The sequence below is a fragment of the Kogia breviceps genome, chromosome 2 (assembly GCF_026419965.1).
Source record: "Kogia breviceps isolate mKogBre1 chromosome 2, mKogBre1 haplotype 1, whole genome shotgun sequence".
Classification (NCBI taxonomy): Eukaryota; Metazoa; Chordata; class Mammalia; order Artiodactyla; family Physeteridae; genus Kogia; species Kogia breviceps.
In genome coordinates this window covers 130,401,040-130,421,908 of record NC_081311.1, presented here as the reverse complement: position 1 = coordinate 130,421,908, position 20,869 = coordinate 130,401,040, and the positions used below count along the sequence as shown (strand labels likewise).

Below are 20,869 nucleotides of genomic sequence, written 5' to 3'. Positions count from 1 at the left end.
GAGCTGCTAGGTCATCTTTGAATGCATCTGGAAAGGATCTAACAGAAAGAGGTTGAGGATGCAGGAAAGTGAAACAATTGGTGAAATAAATATGGTCTCTCAGAAGGCAGAAGGAAATAGGGTCCAGATCATAGATGGACAGACTGGCCTTTTATGGATGTAAAGACACCTTCTCCATGGGAGGGAAGGAGAGGATAGTACAGGTCCAAGAAGGTTGACGGATTAAGTGATGGGGAAAATGAGGAGAAACGAGTCCAGTGGCTGTGGACTTTCTCTGAAGAGGGGGAAGAAAGAGTGAGAGGTTTGGACAACAGGAAAGGTGTGAAATGAACACGCTGGCTGCTGGGAGAGCAAGCTTTTTAGGGAAAACTGGTAATGTTTCCAGGAAGTTTCGGGGGTGGTTGATAATGAATCCATCGGATGACTTTTCTTGGCAGTGCTCACCTGTTGGATGCAGGCACGGAGCAGACAGACGATTGGGTTTCTCTGTTGGAACATGCTCCATAGAAGTCACTAATGGACTCAGTTCTCATCTTACTGGAAGATTCAACAACGTGTAACCAACTGACACCATCTCTTTCCTTGGGCTTCTGGGACCCACACCTACTAGTTTTCCTCCTTCCTTTGTGGCCACCACTTCTCAGCTTCCTTTGATAGCATAGTCTCCTCCGCCTAACTGCCTTTAAATTCTGGTGGCAAGCTTGGGAAATAACATGAAAAAGATGGAATATGGTACCTGCTTTCCTGATACTTAATTTTATCAGGAAAAACAGACAATCAATAAGCAATCCCATAATGCGTCATTTAATCTCAACTGTGATCAGGGCTACCAAGGAGCATGTAAGTCATTGGAGATGAACAGCAGGAAGTCCTGACTTGGTTTGGTATCCCTTTTACATGAGATTTACCAACAAAGCACTTTTCAGGGAGCAGATATTCAATAACTATTTGCTGAGTATATGAAAGACCAAAGAGAGAGAGAAAAATAGTAACTTTGTAGCCTGGAGTTGCTTGAATAGTATAAGAGTTCTCTTTCTTAAAAGAATTCAACCATTTTTTTAAGTGGCAGGAAAGATACACCTGGGACAATGACAACAATGACAATGACAAAGCTGTATCCTTAGGGATGACAAAAAAGCCATATTAATAGACAAGGAGAAATGGCTGCATCTCAGTCATAATCTATAATAAAATCGGTGTGGACGTGAATATACTTCAGTTCATTAGAAGAAAGGTGTATTTTGAAAGGGAAAAAAAATCACCATCATGCAAAAGATTTTTGGCAATCTTTCTTCAAACAGTAGGAGATGCAAAGATATATAGGACATAGCTGCTTCCTTCAAGGAGCTCAGAATTTAGCGACACAAGCAAAGATGCAAAGAAATATAACAATCTGATGGTATCCCTTAGATTAGAATTTTTCAAGAAAAAGTAAATGTACCAGCCTGCCATTTTCAGTGGCTTAGAAGCAGAAGTTAGTTATGAATAAGCAAGAGGATTAAGAATAAATACACGCAAATGCCCCGGGCCAGGACGGGACCCTGTGTCAAGGGAGTTCCCGGGGAGCAGTCTCTGAGGCCAAGATGAGCATGCAGGAGGCCTCCTGGGGAGGGGTCTCAGGATCCATACACATGGAAATGAAGGGAAGAGGGCAGGATTGCACAGGATGGTGATGCAGGGCTGGTGACTCCCCACACTGACCCACAAGGAGTTCTCAGGCTGGATTTGCCCCTAGTTGGGGTGAGAGGAGGGGTCTTATAGCCCTGCACTGACCAGTCATGGTTTGCAGACTGTACTTAGGAAGGGAGAGTGGTATTGGGCAAAGAGCCTCTTCAACCAAGGCAATCCTTGAAGAAGGCTTCATGTTGAGAGGTGTCTGGTGGCGGCTGGGGAAATTAGGCCTTCAGTCCTGAAGGGAGATCAGAAGAACACATCACAGTGCCCAGGCCTGGGGTGGCACTTTCATTCCACTGTTACCATGAAATCTTCAAATCGGATCCATGGAGTGACACACAGCCCATCCAGAGAAGCAAAGAGAGGACTTGTGTCTGACAGCGTAGAAATACAAATTCTTATATTGTAGTTAAAACCAATTTTTTTTTTTTTTTTTTTTTTTTTTTTCGGTACGTGGGCCTCTCACTGTTGTGGTCTCTCCTGTTGCGGAGCACAGGCTCCGGATGCGCAGGCTCAGCAGCCATAGTTCACAGGCCCAGCCGCTCTGCGGCATGTGGGATCTTCCCGGACAGGGGCACGAACCCGTGTCCTCTGCATCGGCAGGTGGACTCTCAACCACTGTGCCACCAGGGAAGCCCTCATATTTTATTAAATTTACTTTTAAGCAAACTACACAATCCTTGGCCAATGTTTTGCAAGTGGATTTTGCTTCTCCTCCTTTTGACTGAAAGAACTTTCTTAAACTAAATATCAGTGCTCCTGTTCTCAATGTTTATTTGAAAACTTCTGTTCATTTTAGAGTCATGTTTCTACTGTATCCCTTTTATTCCATCTAGCATTTTGGTATTTGCAGGGAAAAGCTTTTTGAAACAATATTTGCATCTATCTCAAATAAATACTTCAGTTCACACAGCTTTCAGTATAAAGTTCTGACTTTAAAGAATTCAGATGTTATTTTCACAAATATCTATACTCCAGTTATATTTCCTTCTCTTAAAAATAGCTAATGTCATTTTCCCAGAAAGGATCAGAGCTTCTTTATTGATAATTTCTTGAATTTCCTTTCAATCTTGAACAAGTTTTACCATAAAGTGTTTATGGGAAAACAATGCAGATTTCATCATAAAGACCTAATCAAGAATAGATAAGGGCTCTGAAGTTTTAGAAGTTGCAAGTTGGAATCATGCCATTCAAATTCATCTTAGAAATATATTGCCGTATAGATAAAATAAGAATATAATGTTTTAATGGATTTTGTTTTCAGCATCTACAGAGGTGGGTTGTGACGCTGTCTGGGAGAAGGATCTCAATTCACACATTTGCTACCAATTCAACCTGCTTTCCTCCCTCTCCTGGAGCGAAGCACACTCTTCATGCCAGATGCAAGGAGGTGCTTTATTAAGTATTGCAGATGAGACTGAAGAAAATTTCGTAAGGAGTAAGTAGGTGGATGATGCAGATTGATGTTGGTACAATTAAAATGATTGGTGTTTACAGTTATGTCCATGTATGCCAAGATACCTTCTGGAAAAAAAAGGTCCCTTGGAAAATATACTTCTGTTATTAACATGGCCCAAACTCACACCCAGAATTTTGACCTGAACCCTGGGCCATTACATTTAACACCTGGCCGTGCCTCTCTTATTTTCACCCCACTGGAAAAGAGAAGTTGAGGCTACAGCAAGGGACCCAGGAGAATTTTCAGCTCCAACAAGTGCATAGGGAGGCTTCTAAACTTAAGTCCGAATTCCTGCTTTTCTGGGGAGCTTAGCCATTCCGTTTCCATTTATAAATAATTAAGGTGTTTACTAATTAAACAAAATCTTACCTGTCAGTCACTGTGTGTAGTAGGGTTTCCAATGGATGCCAAAGAACTTAAAATTTAATTGGAAAAGCAAAAGCACACACATGTTAACTAACGCTGTATAGTAATAACATAAAATGTCAAAAGACTGCTAAGGAGCTGGGTCTGATCTATTTCACCTCTCACCTAACCTCTCTTTTTACTTCTCTTTTATAGATTAAATGTGTTTGTAGATGTGTACATGCAGCATTTAAAAATCTTTCTGAAACATTTGAAAGTGTCACAAAATTAGTCACTTTCATTAAAAGTTTCTGATGCTTTTTTTCCAAATTATATTGCACATGTTTCTTCTAGAATAACAATAATAAAATTATTCTCGGATAATTTTAAAAGTTCAAGTATACAGAAAGAAAACCAAAGGAAAAACTCTCATAGTTCCATAATCCAGAGATAACCATGTTTCTTCTGCAAAAAAACCCCATACAAATGCATGCATAATCCATAGTATCTATGAAAAATGATATTGAATAAAAAGATGAGGCAGTTGTTGTACAGAGGTTAGGAACAGGGACCAAAGAGCCACCTTCTTGGGTCTGAATCCCAACTCCATCACTTACTAGCAGTGCTAAAGAAGTAACTTAACCTCTCTGTGCCTCAACTTCCCCCCTCTATCGAAGGGAAATAATAACAATACCTACTTTTTGGTGGTGAGAATTACATGTTATAGAACAGGTGAAAATTTAGAAAAGTGCCTGGCACACAAAACAAACACTCAGTATGTGTTAAACATTTAACAGCAACTATGCGCACAGTTTAGTAATATGCTTATGTTATTTACCTGCATAGAATGAACATCTGTCCATGTCTATAAATATAGATCTACATCATAGTTTTTAATGGTTACATAGCGATACAGGTTTGAGATAATATATTTAGTTAATCTCCAAATATTAGATAGGGATAGGTAGATAAAATTCTTTATTTTGTTTTTATTTACTTATTTGTTGCTATATAAAACCATCCCTCACATACCTTTGTGCATAGATCCCCGATTATTTTTCTCTAAGTTTGTAGAAGTGGATTCACTGGGTGGAAGAGGAAGCACACTTTAAGGCTTTTGAAAGTCATTAATAACTTCTAGAAGGATTGTAACAAATGCATGAACAGCATATGTCTGCCCCTTTCCCCACAGACTTGCAAAAGTGGGAAATTATCACTGAAACTGATCTGAGCGAGTCCTATTGCAGGAAAACACCCATTTCCAAAATCATTATTAGCCTGTAATGGTATTTATAGAAAATTTTGTGCACCATTTAGGAATTAAAATTGTTATCTATTTTGACTGCTGGGATCTTTAATAAGAGGGTTTGGACTTATCAGACTTGAATAAAGATTAAAGGAATAAAACATGTCAGAGACTTTGATTTAAATACCACAATTTTATAATTAGATTTTGGGGATTGTTTAGATTGGGAAAACAGAAGAGTATTCATAAAGACAGAAGCTTGTTCTGACCAAGGTATTTTTTAATGTTGAGAATAGTCTACTGTTTCTTGTTAATCGCTGATGAACATTAACTGTGGTATAAGGAATGATCTAAACTGCCACAAATGCCAGGAAATAGCCAAAGGAATTTAAGTTTTTATTTATTATTATAGAATTGTGAGCCAATTTACTTGTAAAGCTAAATAGACTATTTTTGTACTTTTAAACACAGATTAGAAATTATACAATGTTTTTTTATATGTACTGTTAAAACAGTCACACAGAGGGTATTCAAAATAACTCCAAGGTAAGAATAATTAATACTTAAATATTTTAAGTAGGGCTTCCCTGGTGGCGCAGTGGTTGAGAATCCGCCTGCCGATGCAGGGGTCACGGGTTCGTGCCCCGGTCCGGGAAGATCCCACATGCCGTGGAGCGGCTGGGCCCGTGAGCCATGGCCACTGAGCCTGCGCGTCTGGAGCCTGTGCTCCACAACGGGAGAGGCCACGACAGTGAGAGGCCCGCGTACCACAAAAAAAAATAAAAAATAAAAAAATATTTTAAGTAGATTACTTGAAAGCAGCACTTGGTACCTTCCCCGATATGAAACGTGGAAATTTCTCCATCTTGTCAATCCATCTTCTATTCTGCCTTGTGTCATGATGACACCAGTTAGATGATTTAATCAAATGGTGCAATTGGAAGGACTAACCAAATAGACATTAGGAAGAGACTTGTGTTTATGCCCCAGAAACTTGGAAAGGCAGGGCCCATGAATGTTATGCTGTTTCTGTCCAGTGATTTCAGGGATCTCAAAATTATAAAGCACCTTTTTCTCTTTCCTTAAAGGTTTAGCTTCTTCCAGTTTTCCACTGTTGTTTTGAAATACCCAATCACAGAAGGTGCTGCAGCCTTGTGATATGAATGCACTAATGTTTACAACCTTGGTGTCCATACAATCGATCATCCAAACTGAGACCCTTTGAAGAGTAAAAAGTTCTGCCATCAATACTTATTCTGGAACTACCAGCATAAGCCATGAATTTTCCAGGCAAACGGGGACATAGTCACCTATGTCACCCTATTTATAAATAGTCACCCTATTTATAACTCTTATCTGTCAGGGTCTCAGTCTCAGGCAGGGCCCCTGCATCTGGCTCAGAATAAATTAGGTTCTGAAGCAGATGAATCATAAGGGATCAATGCTCTCCTTTATAGATTAGAAGATTCAATGGCAACATTTGAAAGTGTCACAAAATTAGTTACTTTCACTAAAGTCTCTGACACTGTTTTTTCCCCAAATATTACAGCACGTGTGGTACATGTTTGTTCTAGAGTAATTTTTTTTTTTTTTTTTTTTTTTTTTTTGCGGTACGCGGGCCTCTCACTGCTGTGGCCTCTCCCGTTGCGGAGCACAGGCTCCGGACGCGCAGGCTCAGCGGCCATGGCTCACGGGCCCAGCCGCTCCGCGGCACGTGGGATCTTCCCGGACCGGGGCACGGACCCGCGTCCCCTGCATCGGCAGGCGGACTCTCAACTACTGTGCCACCAGGGAAGCCCTAGAGTAATTTTTTAAAGTTCAGGTGCACAAAAAGGAAAACCAAAGAAAAATTTCCCTTAATTCTACAATTTTGATAAGCATATTTTTCTATACAAGCATGTCAAGGCACGTTTCTACATAGCATTGATAACAAAATTGGAATTGAATTAAAACAGGAGGAGCCGAGGCACAGTGGTTAGGAGAAGGGGCCTACAGAAAACTTTCTCCCACACCAAGCTGAAGAAGCATTTGCACTGCTCATGGCCCCAACCTACTATTTTTTTTTGACATCTTTATTGGAGTATAATTGTTTCACAACGGTGTGTTAGTTTCTGCTTTATAACAAAGTGAATCAGCTATACATATACATATATCCCCATATCTCTTCCCTCTTGCATCTCCCTCCCACCCTCCCTATCCCACCCCTCTAGGTGGTCACAAAGCACCTAGCTGATCTCCCTGTGCTATGCGGCTGCTTCCCACTAGCTATCTATTTCACATTTGGTAGTGTACGTATGGCCATGCCACACTCTCACTTTGTCTCAGCTTACCCTTCCACCTCCCCATGTCCTCAAGTCCATTCTCTAGTAGGTCTGCATCTTTATTCCCGTCCTGCCCCTAGGTTCTTCATGACCTTTTTTTTTTTTTTTTAGATTCTATATATATGTGTTAGCATATGATATTTGTTTTTCTCTTCCTGACTTAACCTCACTCTGTATGACAGACTCTAGGTCCATCCACCTCACTACAAATAACTCAATTTCGTTTCTTTATATGGCTGAGTACTATTCCATTGTATATATGTGCCACATCTTCTTTATCCTTTCATCTGTCAATGGACACTTAGGTTGCTTCCATGTCCTGGCTATTGTAAATAGAGCTGCAATGAACATTGTGGTACATGACTCTTTCAGAATTATGGTTTTCTCAGGGTATATGCCCAGTAGTGGGATTGCTGGGTCATATGGTAGTTCTATTTTTAGTTTTTTAAAGAACCTCCATACTGTTCTCCATAATGGCTGCATCAATTTACATTCCCACCAACAGTGCAAGAGGGTTCCCTTTTCTCCACACCCTCTCCAGCATTTATTGTTTGTAAATTTTTTGATGATGGCCATTTTGACTGGTGTGAGATGATATCTCATTGTAGTTTTGATTTGCATTTCTCTAATGATTAATGATGTTGAGCATTCTTTCATGTATTTGTTGGTAATCTGTATATCTTCTTTGGAGAAATGTCTATTTAGGTCTTCTGCCCATTTTTGGATTAGCCAACCTGCTATTGATCCCTCTACATACTCTGGTCCCTTGGATTATGCTCTCCTCTTGGCCAGACAACACCCATTGGCTCTTGACTGGACAGCCCTTACCCCATTTCTTTAGCATACTTTAACTTTGAGGGCTTGCCTCCCGACACTAACAACACTTAATATGCCTTCCTCTTCCTAGCCAGACCCCTAAGGAAAAGGTCCTCTAAACTGTTCAATTTTTTAACTGTGAAATATTTCAAGAGTATTGACAAGTGTAAACATTACATCTCTGCACACATACCCACTATAGAGATTTAATAGCATTTCTTCCTATTCCTCTTTCTCAGGGCCTGAGGTAGCCTAAGCTCAGCGTACTTGACTCCTGAGCCTCCAGATTGAGGCCACCAGACACACGTGGCAAAAAAAAGGAAGACAGAGGGGCACTTTGTAGGACTGGCCCTGGGCACTTCCTCCTTCCCCCTCTAAAACCCTCAAGTGGGTAAGCTCACACAGGTCAGATGGTCTCAGATTTGTAACCATGAACTCTTGATGGATTGAGGACTGTTGAGAGGCAGCATTCCTGTATGTTTAGATTGAGCACTTCACAGTTGCTGTCAGAGAGCCTTTAGGAGACTGCCATGTTTCTCAGGCTGGCTTTTTTTACTCTGAAGCACCAGGGTGGGGTTTAGTAGCACTTGAACTCTTTTCTGCCATTGATGGAGTTAATTTATGACTCCATGCCCCAGGAACAAGAAAACAAGAAGGACGTGTAACATTGATTTTTTTTTTTTTTTGAAACTCCGTATTTCTCTTATTTCAGAGCACTTTGGCAGTAAAGCAGTGGAAGTATGGATAGGTCTGAATCAGCTAGATGAAAATGCTGGTTGGCAGTGGTCTGATAGAACACCACTCAACTATCTGAACTGGAACCCAGGTACCTGCAGTGTTTTGTTTACCTTCAACAGGTGGCATCATCCCATAGCCTAAAATAGCAATATTTCCCACATATATATATACAACGTGTTATTGTGAAAGTGGCTTATAAACATTTTTAAAGCCTGATTGAATATTCTATAAGGCATGCTTTTCCAAATGAGAAAATGGAGGCCGAGAAGGTAAGCCAAGGTTGCAAGAGGATTTGGGTCAAAACCAAGATTCTAGTCAGTTGTTTTAAAAATAACAACAGAGATAAGAAACTAAATCTTAGAAGTAGATGTTTATGTACAGATCGTTTTCGTATATTTTTTCCCACTCTCTCCTAGTCAATTTCCTCTCTCTTCAGTTAACCTTTGCCCTCCGAAGATATGATCAATTACTGTCTTACATCAGTATGTGTCACACAAAAAAAGGAAAATTGGTTTTTCTTAATGAATTCTAAGTCAATTACATTAACTGTGTAATACAACACACTCACGTTCTGTTTAAATGTGTTGTTTAAAAGATTGTTATAGTTGAACCTTGAATAACTAGAAAATATAATAAAGTACGATTGCATTTTGTGAAAAAAAAATAGCAACAGATTGCAAAATATCTCTCTACCTTAAAACAATAAAATCAGCTGTTGCTATCTTTGGGAAATCATTTCATTGTCATGCCTGGATTTCAACTGAAAAATCATAAATATAATATCTTATAGGATTTACTACATATGCCAAGGAGAAGGGCTGTCTCCTTGATGCTAAATATTTCAAATTTTCAGTATATATTGAACTAACTGCTTTTGCTTCTAACATTAAGTACACACATATTGTATTTTCAGAAATAAATTTTGAGCCATTTGTTGAATATCACTGTGGAACTTTTAATGCATTTATGCCAAATGCCTGGAGAAGTCGGGATTGTGAGTCCACTTTGCCTTACATATGTAAAAAATATCTAAACCATACTGATCACGAAGTAGTTGGTGAGTGTTTTTATTTTAAGCTGTTTTTATGAGTTGCTTACTTGTCCTCTCAATATATTCAAAGTCCTTTATTTTTTGCTAATAATTTATCATTTAAACAGCTAAGGCTAGTTTTTATATGAATAAAAATGTGTAACAAGATAAGATCTGTTATTCCAAAGGCACCACGAATTTAATAAATGCATTTAGGTTTTTACTAAAAACTAAAGCAAAATAACCTAAGTATAGAAAATATTTTCTCCCTCTCTTTTTAAAAACTTTGCTTTCTTATTCGTTCTGCCTTAGAAAAACAAGATATGCTTCATTTTCTATTCTAGTTGAGTTTTATTTATGGTTACCCTAGAAATTAAACATATGAATTAGAAAATAGTTTTATAAAATTCTTTACTTCACTGATCTCCTGTCATACTCTATATCTCTTATTAGTAATACTTCCTCCTTGAAATAACAAACAAAACTTTTAGGTGTACCTAAGACTTAAACACCATATAATTACAATCTAGTACCTGAAGCTCAGTTATTTCTATTCTTAAGATTTATTACTTCTTAGTTTCTATGGAATTAATGTCTGAACTCAGGAAGTAGAGATAAAAACATAACCATTTTTAAAGAATCATTACCAGCATAATTAGAAACAACTCTACATTTAAAATAATAATCTGAATTATCTTTCTAAAATATTATCCCTTACAGTTAAGCTTTTTTATTTTATTTTATTTTTTATAGATTTATTTATTTTTTGGCTGTGTTGGGTCTTCGTTGCTGTGAGTGGGGTTTCTCAAGTTGCGGCGAGCAGGGGCTACTCTTCATCGACGTGCGTTGGTTTCTCATTGCAGTGGCTTCTCTTGTTGTGGAGCACGGGCACATGGGCTTCAGTAGTTGTGACTTGCGGGCTCTAGAGCACAGGCTCAGTAGTTGTGGCTCACGGGCTTAGTTGCTCTGCGGCATGTGGGATCTTCCGGGACCAGGGATCGAACCTATATCCCTTGCATTGGTAGGCAGATTCTTAACCACTGCACCACCAGGGAAGTCCCCAATTAAGCTTTTCAATTTACGATATTGTGTTAGTTTCAGGTGTACAGCAAAGTGATTTAGTTGATTGTGTGTGTGTGTGTGTATATATATATATATATATATATATATATTCTTTTTCAGATTCTTTTCCATTATAGGTTATGACAAGATACTGAATATAGTTCCCTGTACTATACAGTAGGTCCTTGCTGTTTATCTATTTTACGTATAGTAGTGTGTATCTGTTAATCCCAAACTTCTAATTTATCCCCCCCTCTTTCCCCTTTGATACCCATAAGTTTGTTTTCAATGTCTGTGAGTCTATTTCTCTCTCTCTCTTTTTTTTTTTTTTTTTTTTTTTTTTGCGGTACACGGGCCTCTCACTGTTGTGGTCTCTCCCGTTGCGGAGCACAGGCTCTGGACGCACAGGCTTAGCGGCCATGGCTCACGGGCCCAGCCGCTCCGCGGCATGTGGGATCCTCTCGGACCAGGGCACAAACCCGTGTCCCCTACATCGGCAGGCAGACTCTCAACCACTGGTCACCAGGGAAGCCCTATTTCTCTTTTATAAATAAGTTCATTTGTATCATTTTTTTAGATTCCACACATAAGTGATATCGTATGATATTTGTCTTTGTCTGACTTACTTCATTTAGTATGATAATCTCTAGGTCCATTTATGTTGCTACAAATGGCATTATCTCATTCTTTTTTATGGCTGAGTAGTACTCCATTGTATATATGTACCATAACTTGTTTATCCATTCATGTGTCGATGGACATTTAGGTTGCTTCCATATCTTGGCTACTGTAAACAGTGCTGCTATGAACATTGGGATGAATGTATCTTTTTGAATTAGAGTTTTCATCTTTTCTGGAGTTTTCAGGAGTGGGATTGCAAGATCATATGGTAACTCTATTTTCGGCTTTTCAAGGAACCTCCTTACTGTTCTCTATAATGGTTGTACCAATTTACAGTTCCTGCCAACAGTGTAAGAGTGTTCCCTTTTCTCCACACCCTCTTACAATTAAGCTTTAAGTTTTATTTTCCTTTAAGTAGCTAAGCCTAAAGATATTGTAGAATATGGGGGTGAGGAGAAGCATCTCATCATTTTTTATTCCATTTTACTGGGGAAACCCTTTATTCTTTGGCCTGCCCCTTTGTTCTTCGAGATAACCTTCTCTCTGACCCTCCCTCGTTTAATCACCACCACTTAAAGGAATTCCGCTCCCCTCCCCGCACATTGTCCCACCAGCGGGGAAATCCTTCCCCGCGGCCAAAGTAGGAGGCACAGAGGGCAACGGCAGCTTTTGACCCCATATACGGTGGCAGGGAGGCGACGCTGACGGTGGCTGTATATTTCCTGCTGCTTCTCCCCCCCCCCCACCTCTTCCGTTTCTCGCTCCTCCTTCGAGACGGCCTCATCATTTTTTTACGTAGAGATTTTTTTCATTATGTCAAGAATGTGCTGACATTGCTACCACTGTTATGGTCCTGTCCCTCCCTCTTTTCCTTTCATTTTCCTGCCTCAATTTCTTCTGTCTTCATTTTTTTTTCTTATGCCCTCCTGCACTGCCTCCTGCTATCCTTCTTTTCTTCAATTTTATTTGCTCTCCTGATCTATTAATTGAGGTCAGAAGACCAGAAATGATGGCAGCGAAGCTAAGTTTGTTTGGATTATTTGCTGTTGTTTCAAGTCCAACAAATACTTTTGATGATCTAGTCCAGTGTCTTCCAACTGTGCATCCAGGGTCCCCAGGTTCCTTCCTTATCTCCACCCTTGCATCAATCAGAGAAGTTCCTCTTTTATCTTACCTCTAGAGTGAAGTTTAGGGTTCATTTTTTTAAGGGGTTCTGTGACTGTGTTTTTAGGTTGATATTATCTGTCTATCTAAATGTTCTAACATTCATCCACTGTGATTCTAATAGCTGTCAGAGTCCTAGAAGCGATTTTAAAAGAATGTCTTGTTTCCCAAATTAGCAGTGAAGTTTCTAACTAAGTCAGTGCTTAACGGAGGCACCCAGTTGTGGTTAATAAAATAAAGTAAAAATGCTGTCGTCAGGCTGGGGGCAAGCTCCTGGAAGAGGAGAGCCAAAGTTGGCATGCACACAGCTGCCTTCCCTGCCAGTGTTAAAGCATTGTGGCATTATTTTGCTTAAGTCGAACCCAGAGTCCATATGAACCCAGAGGGACATCAGAGGCACTCAGCCTGACCCCCCAAATAAAAGCTATCATCTCTGCTCTAGATAAAGTGGCCAGAATTTCAGATTCTTTTCAGCTGAAAATAACTATCTACCCCCCCCACCTAATACTGTATATAAAATCCTTTAAAAAGCATTTAAATTGTGTTCCATAATACTCCTTTTTTAGTGTAAAATGGTTTTTTTTACATGGATAGCTCTAAATGCTAAATTTTATATCTAGCCCTGACTCCCACTTTGGTTGTATGACCTTTATCAAGTCTCCTTAACCTCTTTGTGCCTTAGATAGCTCATCTGGAAAATGAAGCACTGAGATCCATTAGATCCTAGATCCAGATCATAGATGGGATCCTTTTCAAGTCTGAAGACTTAGAATGCTATGATCTATATCTTATTGTATCATATGCTTCTGTTTTTCGAATTTAAAAAATAATCATATATTAATTGTGATTTATATTGGGGGTAATAAGTAATGTTAAAACAATTGTGGAAAGTAACTTCATTTTTTGTTAGTTCAAAAAGAAAACGATGCTTGGAAATATTATGCTACCCGCTGTGAGCCTGGCTGGAATCCCCACAATCGTAATTGCTATAAACTTCAGAAAGAAAAAAAGACCTGGAATGAAGCTTTGCATTCTTGCCAGTCCAATAACAGTGCATTAATAGACATAGATTCGTTAGCAGAAGTGGAGTTTCTTGTAACCCTCCTTGGAGACGGTGAGTGCCAAGTGTCTTTGGTTTAAGAAGTATGAAATATAATGTAGTAACTCTCTTCATTAGTGAAGTTGAAAAGAAATTAAGCTATTTAAAATTGATTCTTTATGGCACATGTATCTGAAATTTCCAAATAATATCCAGGAGTGAAAATTCACTGAATTTTTACAAAATACATATTCAGCAACTTTGTAACATCTCATAGATGCCAGATATATTACATGTTTTCATTTTTGGGGTGTTTTTTTTAAAGGGGAAAGGTCATTTCCTGAAACTTCTAATTTAAAAAACCTGAACCTGTAATTTAGCATAAGGGGCACTAGATAGCAGTAATGTGCTGTGGCCATGTAATCCAAGCAATAAAGGAAATTCCTTACAAAAATGATTATATTTAAATAACTTTAGCCAGTGAAAATGGGTAATGTATTTGGTGTGGTGTTTTTCAAGCTGTGTAGCATGTTCAGGGGTTCCAAGCTCTGAGGCCTCCACCTAGCTTTACCCACCAGAGCAGACCTGCCCCTACCTATGTCATATATGGACATAGAATTCTGCTGGAAAACATTGAAATCATTGACTGAGAGTAAATCTTTTTTTAGTGGAAAAATCCAGCGTCTACTCTATTTCAATGTTAGGTTTTAGTTTGGAGTGAAAACAAAACTCCTTCTGTCATTGTTCCTCACCCTTCGCATTTGGGATTGAAAGAATCCTGTGGCCGCCTCTGTGTCAGCAGGGGGCACTGGAACACTCTCCCAGCCATCGAGGGTCTTTTCACCCTACCTAGACTGGCAAACTTTATTTTATTTACTTTTCCAGCAACCCCACTGCTCCTATTCAATGCTTCTAAGAATTTCTGCTCCTTTTTTTTTCCTAGCCAAAAGAAAAAGTAAAGCTAGACATCATTAAAAAGTTTTTTCCTAAGTGCCTTTTCTAAATGCGATTGACCTTCCTATTTTTCCCTTTTAGAGGTAGAAGAAAAACCAGACTTTTCAGATCTACTTTCCATACTGTAGCACGAACTAACTAGAGTCCCGACAATCTGACTTGCTTAAGCTTTGTCCTTGCCCTGGCTTTCACTGACACTCTGCCTCACTTATAAGGCCTATATTGAGCAGATCTGGATAGATTAAGGGGTGGGGCGGGGGAGGTTTAAGCAGGTATTTGGTACCAAAACTTAAACAGGTTTCATTCCAAGAAGAAACAAAGAAGGAATCACATGCAAAGTGGTATATATTGGTAATAGCCCCTCTGTGTTATCACCCTTGCAGATACTAGGATTCTTGTAAGTAATTTATGTTTATCTCTTGCAGAAAATGCATCAGAAACATGGATTGGTTTGAGCAACAATAAAATTCCAGTTTCCTTTGAATGGTCTGATGGCTCCTCAGTCATCTTTACTAATTGGCACACACTTGAGCCCCAAATTTTTCCAAATAGAAGCCAGCTATGTGTCTCAGCAGAGCAATCTGTAAGTTGATTCATTTGTTCAATGCTCACTTTGCCGGACTTGTACTGAGGGCCACCTGTGCCAGGGACTTGGGCTGTGGCAGAGACCAAGACAGGCACAGTGCCTGCTCCTCCTGGGGCTTCCACACTAAGCAGTAAAACATATACACACTAAAAACACGTGGTAATTATAGTTGTGATGATAGCTCTGAGGACATTTCATTGTTTTATCTTTCAAGGCTGTCACAAATCCATGCAGTTACAATGATAGTGTTCAGGCAGTGTCTCAGAGTCACACTTGTGGGGGAACAATGACCTCTCCAAATGTTTGTTTTGGGTGTTACTCTGCTGAAAACCACTATAGTTTATTCTACAGTATTTGATGCTTTATTGGTTCATTAGTTTTGATATAATTAAGGTGACCTTAGTTTCCTATTGACATTCTCCTTTTTTATTTGACAGACATGGGTATTTCACTGAGCATATTCAGAAAGCAGGAGCCAACATTTGGACAGAGAAATTGTTTTTAAGAGAGAGAGGATAGGTATTAATATTATTGGATGTGTTAGGACAATGCTGCTGTTAAGTGTGGTATTTTGTGGCCCCTTTTTAGCAACTCAGTAGCTCCTTAAATAGTAGATGCATAAAAAGTAACACTTCTTCCCCTGAAGTTGAACTCAATATGAATGTAATTATTATAATTAACTAGTTACCTAAACATGGTTGATACCTCCATTTGAATCTGAGAGGTTGGTAACCATTCATCTGTCCATCCAATAGTTACTAAGCAACTACAGTGTGCCTGACAATATCCTAGAACTGGATGATTTGCTGGAGACTCCATGGGGATGGGCTACAAGGCTGCTCTTACAGGTGAAGGTGTCAGCCTCCTACATAGTATGTTTCTGAGGGTCATGGAAGAGCTCTCTACTCACCTAAAACCCTGCATGCCTGAGATACCTAAATTTTGAATTTGAATTGTATGAAAATTTGAATCGTGTGGTTTTAGCGTAAAGGTCTGGTTTGTGTTAAAATAAAAAATCCTTTGGGAGGATAAAATTTTAATCAGTTAGCAGTTATTGTATTTCATCATTAATGAAGGATATGAGAACAGCCTTCATTAGAACTAGGAGAAGACATGAAGGTATCTGTCTGTCATATAAAGAGGAAATGGAGTGGGGCTTTAGAGAATTCGTGGTGAAGAAGGATACTGGGAGTTGAACATGAAGTTCAGCTATGATAATGTTATCTCGGGTGATTCATGGTGCTTTCCAGGCATTTCCCCAGCATCAGGTTTATACAGCATCAGGTAAGCAGAGAAGCATTCAATTTAACACCTAGAAGTGATTGGAGAGAAGAAGCAGCATTCTCACTTGGTCAGGGGAATAGTTTCATATAAGTGGTTCTCAAAGTGTGGCCCCCAGACCAGCAGCATTCACATCACCTAAAAACTTGTTAGAAATACAAATTCTCAGGTCCCACCTGACTTACTGAATGAGACACACGGATCCCAATCAACTGTGTTTTAGTAACCCCTCCAGGTGATTCCAGTGCACACAAAAGATTGAGAATCACTACTCATCCCATCTTTAACAAAACATTGAGAGCAGTTTAATGTAAAGCCAGACCTCCCACTCATATGTAGAGAATCAGGCTTTTCTAACAACACAAGATCCTAACACATTACGCCCCCTTGAAACATGAATTATTAATTATATTTTAATTCAGAATTATTGACTTTGACTATCAGCATCAATAATAGAGTGTATTCATTCATCTTGTAATATTTTTCCTCTTAGGAGGGACACTGGAAAGTTAAAAATTGCAAAGAAACCCTTTTCTACATTTGTAAGAAAACAGGCCATGTCCTTTCTGACACTGAATCAGGTTGCCAAAAGGTAAGAGCTGTGAACATTGCAGGGACTTCATAACCAGATTGATTTATCCCGACTAATTTATTTTAGATTAAAGTGAATCTCTCTCCCTCTCTTTCCTGCCTTGGCTCCCTCCTCTCCCTCTTTGACCTCCTTCCCTTCCTTTCTTCTTTCCTTCCCTTCTTTTTTTTCTGAGTGGGCTATTGTAACAAACCAAACAATTATCAGCTAGGGGCACATGAAAGATTTACAGCTCTGCAAAGGATTGTTGTCTTACCATCTACTTCCACCCAAGACTAGTTTTCTTTTGAGATAAGAAATGTAAATGATCCTGTTATACCATCTGTATAAACAATGCCTATCATGTGATACACTGTCTCACATGCGGTTTTCATTGTCTTCCAATGAAGACTGGCAGAGTGAAAGCAAATGCATTCTTTTGAGTCAGAGAGTGACCTTCTGCACCCAGAGTCTTGTTTTCCTTTTCACTTTTCTTAAACTTGAATATTTGAATAAAATACAATAAGAAAGAGAAGTGCATGTTTGCAATACATTTATTATTTAGGAAAGGGATAATAAAAATACTTTGTATTTTAAGTAATAAACTATTTTAGGTACTTAAAGTACTATTTTCAGTACGAAAAATAATAAAAAACATACTTACTTTAGGTTTAAACTTTAAAGGTAGAAAATAATCTGTCTTTAATTTCTTAAAATACATTCAATATTCTGCAGTGTTACAAAAAATTTATCAGTGTCCTTAGCACATGCATTCCCTCTCTCTCTCTCACATCTCATACACACACACACACACACACACACACACACACACACACACACACCTAAAAATTTTGGATTTAACTATTGGAGATTTTTATGCTGCGTGAGTCTCAAAATGTTCACAAATCTGGTTTTTATGCAATTCTCTTTTAATTATTTTCTCTTCTAATCCAGTTACTTATGTTCCAATTAAACGATAACCCCTCTCTTCAGAAACTACATTTGATTCATTCATCAATGTGTAATCATATTAGTTACTCTTCACACTTTAGCTGAACAATACATGTGCCATAGCTGACATGTGACCAGACGTTTTACCTAATGATTACATTTCCTGAATTAGTTATTACTGATCACTGATCTAATCTCTATCTGATGAGAAATATTGAAAAAAATCCATCCTACAGTGGCTTTCAAGGCAACTCAACATGTTTTATTTGTGTCGAAAGAGAAATTAACTTCTTACACAGCAGAAACAACTGATGTTCTATCTAAACTTTTGTATACTGTTTCCCTCTTTCTGACCAGCCTTATCAATATTTAAGGATTCTGGGTTCAGAGCCAGTTCTTTACTCTTATGGTGAAATACCATTAATTTTTTTTTTTCTTTCTTTTTTTTTTTTTGCTGTACGCGGGCCTCTCACTGTTGTGGCCTCTCCCACTGCAGGGCACAGGCTCCGGAAGCGCAGGCTCAGCAGCCATGGCTCATAGGCCCAGCCGCTCTGCGGCATGTGGGATCTTCCCAGACCGGGGCACAAACCCGTGTCCCCTGCATTGGCAGGCGGACTCTCAACCACTGTGCCACCAGGGAAGCCCCCTCCATTAATTTCTTTATACATCTATGAATATGGTTTCGAAAGTTTCCTTTCTTTTAGCCATCTGCTTCAGTGCAATTCTCTAAACAGTCTGCACATGCAAAACCAACTTATAAAATAAGTCTGGATAATTTCAAAGCAGAAATTTTTAAAAATTTTATTTCCATCTGAGTCACTTTTGAGGGACTGGATAATATGAGCGATCGTTTCAGCACTGTCACCATCATGATTTAATGTAAAATGAAATGGCACCTCATGTACAAAGGATATTCACAAATACAATCAATTATTCTTTCCACTTTCATTGTGTGGGCAAAGGCTTATAGTAGAGTCTTTGTTTTCCGGTTATTACTATGACACATTTCCCCCCCTTTCCTTGAGCCTGTTCAACTTCTTGGGTTTTTTGTTTTGCTAAGCAGCCTATGATCTAAAAACCACTAATGAAGAAGGAGTACTTTGTCAGAAAGGTCAAATTGTCAGCCTTCCTCCTCCTGTCCTTCCAAATACAAAAGCAGTCTAACCTCCCTGCCCCTCTGAAGTGACCCACGGAGGGGTTCTGGCTGACACTGTCAATTACTCACACAGATAAGGTTGGGGAGAGAAGTTAAGGGAGTGAATTCAGAGCACATCCTGGTGGGCTGGATGTGGTGCTCCTGTGATCCACGCCTCATTTAATAATGTTTTGAACTAAAAGAGCTTGTTTCTAAAATAAGATTTTTCTCTAATTTACTGCAAGGTTGAGACATTTTCTGAGTAGTATAGCAGAAATCATTTTATATCTGATCAAAATCTGGCAAGTATTGGCATGACACAAAATGAAGTGTATTTTAAAACTGGTGAATACATAAAAATAGACTGATAGAAGTGATATGATTTTATAATATTGGAAGAGAAAGAACTAAGATAACTAAGTTGAAATATAGAAGACTAATGAACCCATGTCTCCTGTACCATATGATTTTAAAGAATAGAGCCACCTTTCTTTGCTCCCAGGGCTTAGACATACACGTTTGTCATTTTTTGTCTAGGTGCCAAAGGTTGTTTGCTTTCTCTCTAAAATGCTAGCCAGTTGACTTAGGAATAATGTTTACCAAGATGTATATATATATATTTTAGTCAATCTCTATTTGGAAGCTTGACGATCTAGACAAAACCATTCTGGATTGCACCAAAATTAGGTTCCAGGCCAGCTTATCCACTAGTCTCTGACTTAGATTATCTAACTCCCTAATCTCAGTGGGATAACATGAAATAAGCAGTATGAAAGACACTTAAAAAAAAAAAAACAGTACAGTGTTATCTAGATACTTATGTCCTCTTTGCTCATACCGAGTTCCTGGCTCTATTCTGGGGTCTCTGCCTGCATTTTCTTCCCTTGATTCTCAGAACAACCCCATGAATACTATTATTATCCATATTTACAGAGAGGAAAACTAAGACACGGAGCGATTAAATAAGGTCACATGATGGTGGAGCCAGGATTCAAACCCATGCATTCTGTCCTTAAAGCCAACACGTTCAATTTTTACCATCCCATAGGAACTATTTACAGTAAATCTTATAAGTCTGAACAGAGAGAGAGAAGGAGAGAGAGAGAGAGAGAGAGAGAGAGAGAGAGAGAGAGAGACAGTGTGCATGTGTGTGTGTGTGTGTGTGTGTGTGTGTGTGTGTGTGTGAGAGAGAGAGAGAGAGAGAGAAAGAGGGAAGGAGAGAAGGAGAGATCTTGAGTGAATGTCCCTTTTTCTTAATTTGCTTTTAAGGTTTTGGGCTTAAAGATTTTAAATTAGTTAAAACATTTAGGTTTTAAGAATTAGTTAAATAAATGTAGAAGTGGCTGTAGCTAATGGCAGATAGAATAAATATAAATATATCAAGACAAACATTCAAGTTTTGAGTTTTGAGTGGGTCAGAGAAGAAACTGGTAAATGAGAATACACCAAAAATATATATATATTACTATTTAACTAAATCAGATTGTGTCCTTAATTTTCATTTTCCTTGTTTAAGGGATGGGAGAGACATGGTGGATTCTGTTACAAAATTGACACAGTCCTTCGAAGCTTTGACCACGCCTCCAGTGGTTACTACTGTCCTCCTGCACTTGTAACCATTACAAACAGGTAAAATAGAAATTTTCTATCAGAAACATGCAGTGCTTTTTTGCCGTGAGGGTTCTTGGAATGATAAGATCTAGCCACAATCAATAACTAGTGAAAATCTAAAGTGTACTGTACAACAGAGTATTAAGTTATTTAAATTATTGATTTAGATGAAATTAAACCATACAATGTTAATTTTAAATTGATTTTTGAGTAACAAATAGTAAAATTTAAGATCTCTTTTATTTTCCATAAAGATGTCTTAATTATC

At 38.6% G+C, this 20,869-nt stretch overlaps 1 protein-coding gene across 4 annotated transcripts in view; it reads left to right on the top strand.

Annotated features, from left to right (window-relative positions):
- PLA2R1 (phospholipase A2 receptor 1) overlaps positions 1-20,869 on the top strand; it is a 126,058-nt gene that overhangs the window by 24,809 nt on the left and 80,380 nt on the right. For 2 of the 4 annotated variants that reach the window (XM_067026160.1, XM_067026157.1), the window contains exons 4-10: positions 2,939-3,112; positions 8,574-8,687; positions 9,513-9,656; positions 13,387-13,590; positions 14,895-15,052; positions 16,830-16,928; positions 20,507-20,619. In XM_067026160.1, the coding sequence (XP_066882261.1) occupies positions 2,939-3,112; positions 8,574-8,687; positions 9,513-9,656; positions 13,387-13,590; positions 14,895-15,052; positions 16,830-16,928; positions 20,507-20,619 (1,006 nt within the window). The remainder of the gene's footprint in view (positions 1-2,938; positions 3,113-8,573; positions 8,688-9,512; positions 9,657-13,386; positions 13,591-14,894; positions 15,053-16,829; positions 16,929-20,506; positions 20,620-20,869) is intronic. The other 2 variants (XM_067026158.1, XM_067026159.1) reach the window with 2 other exon arrangements.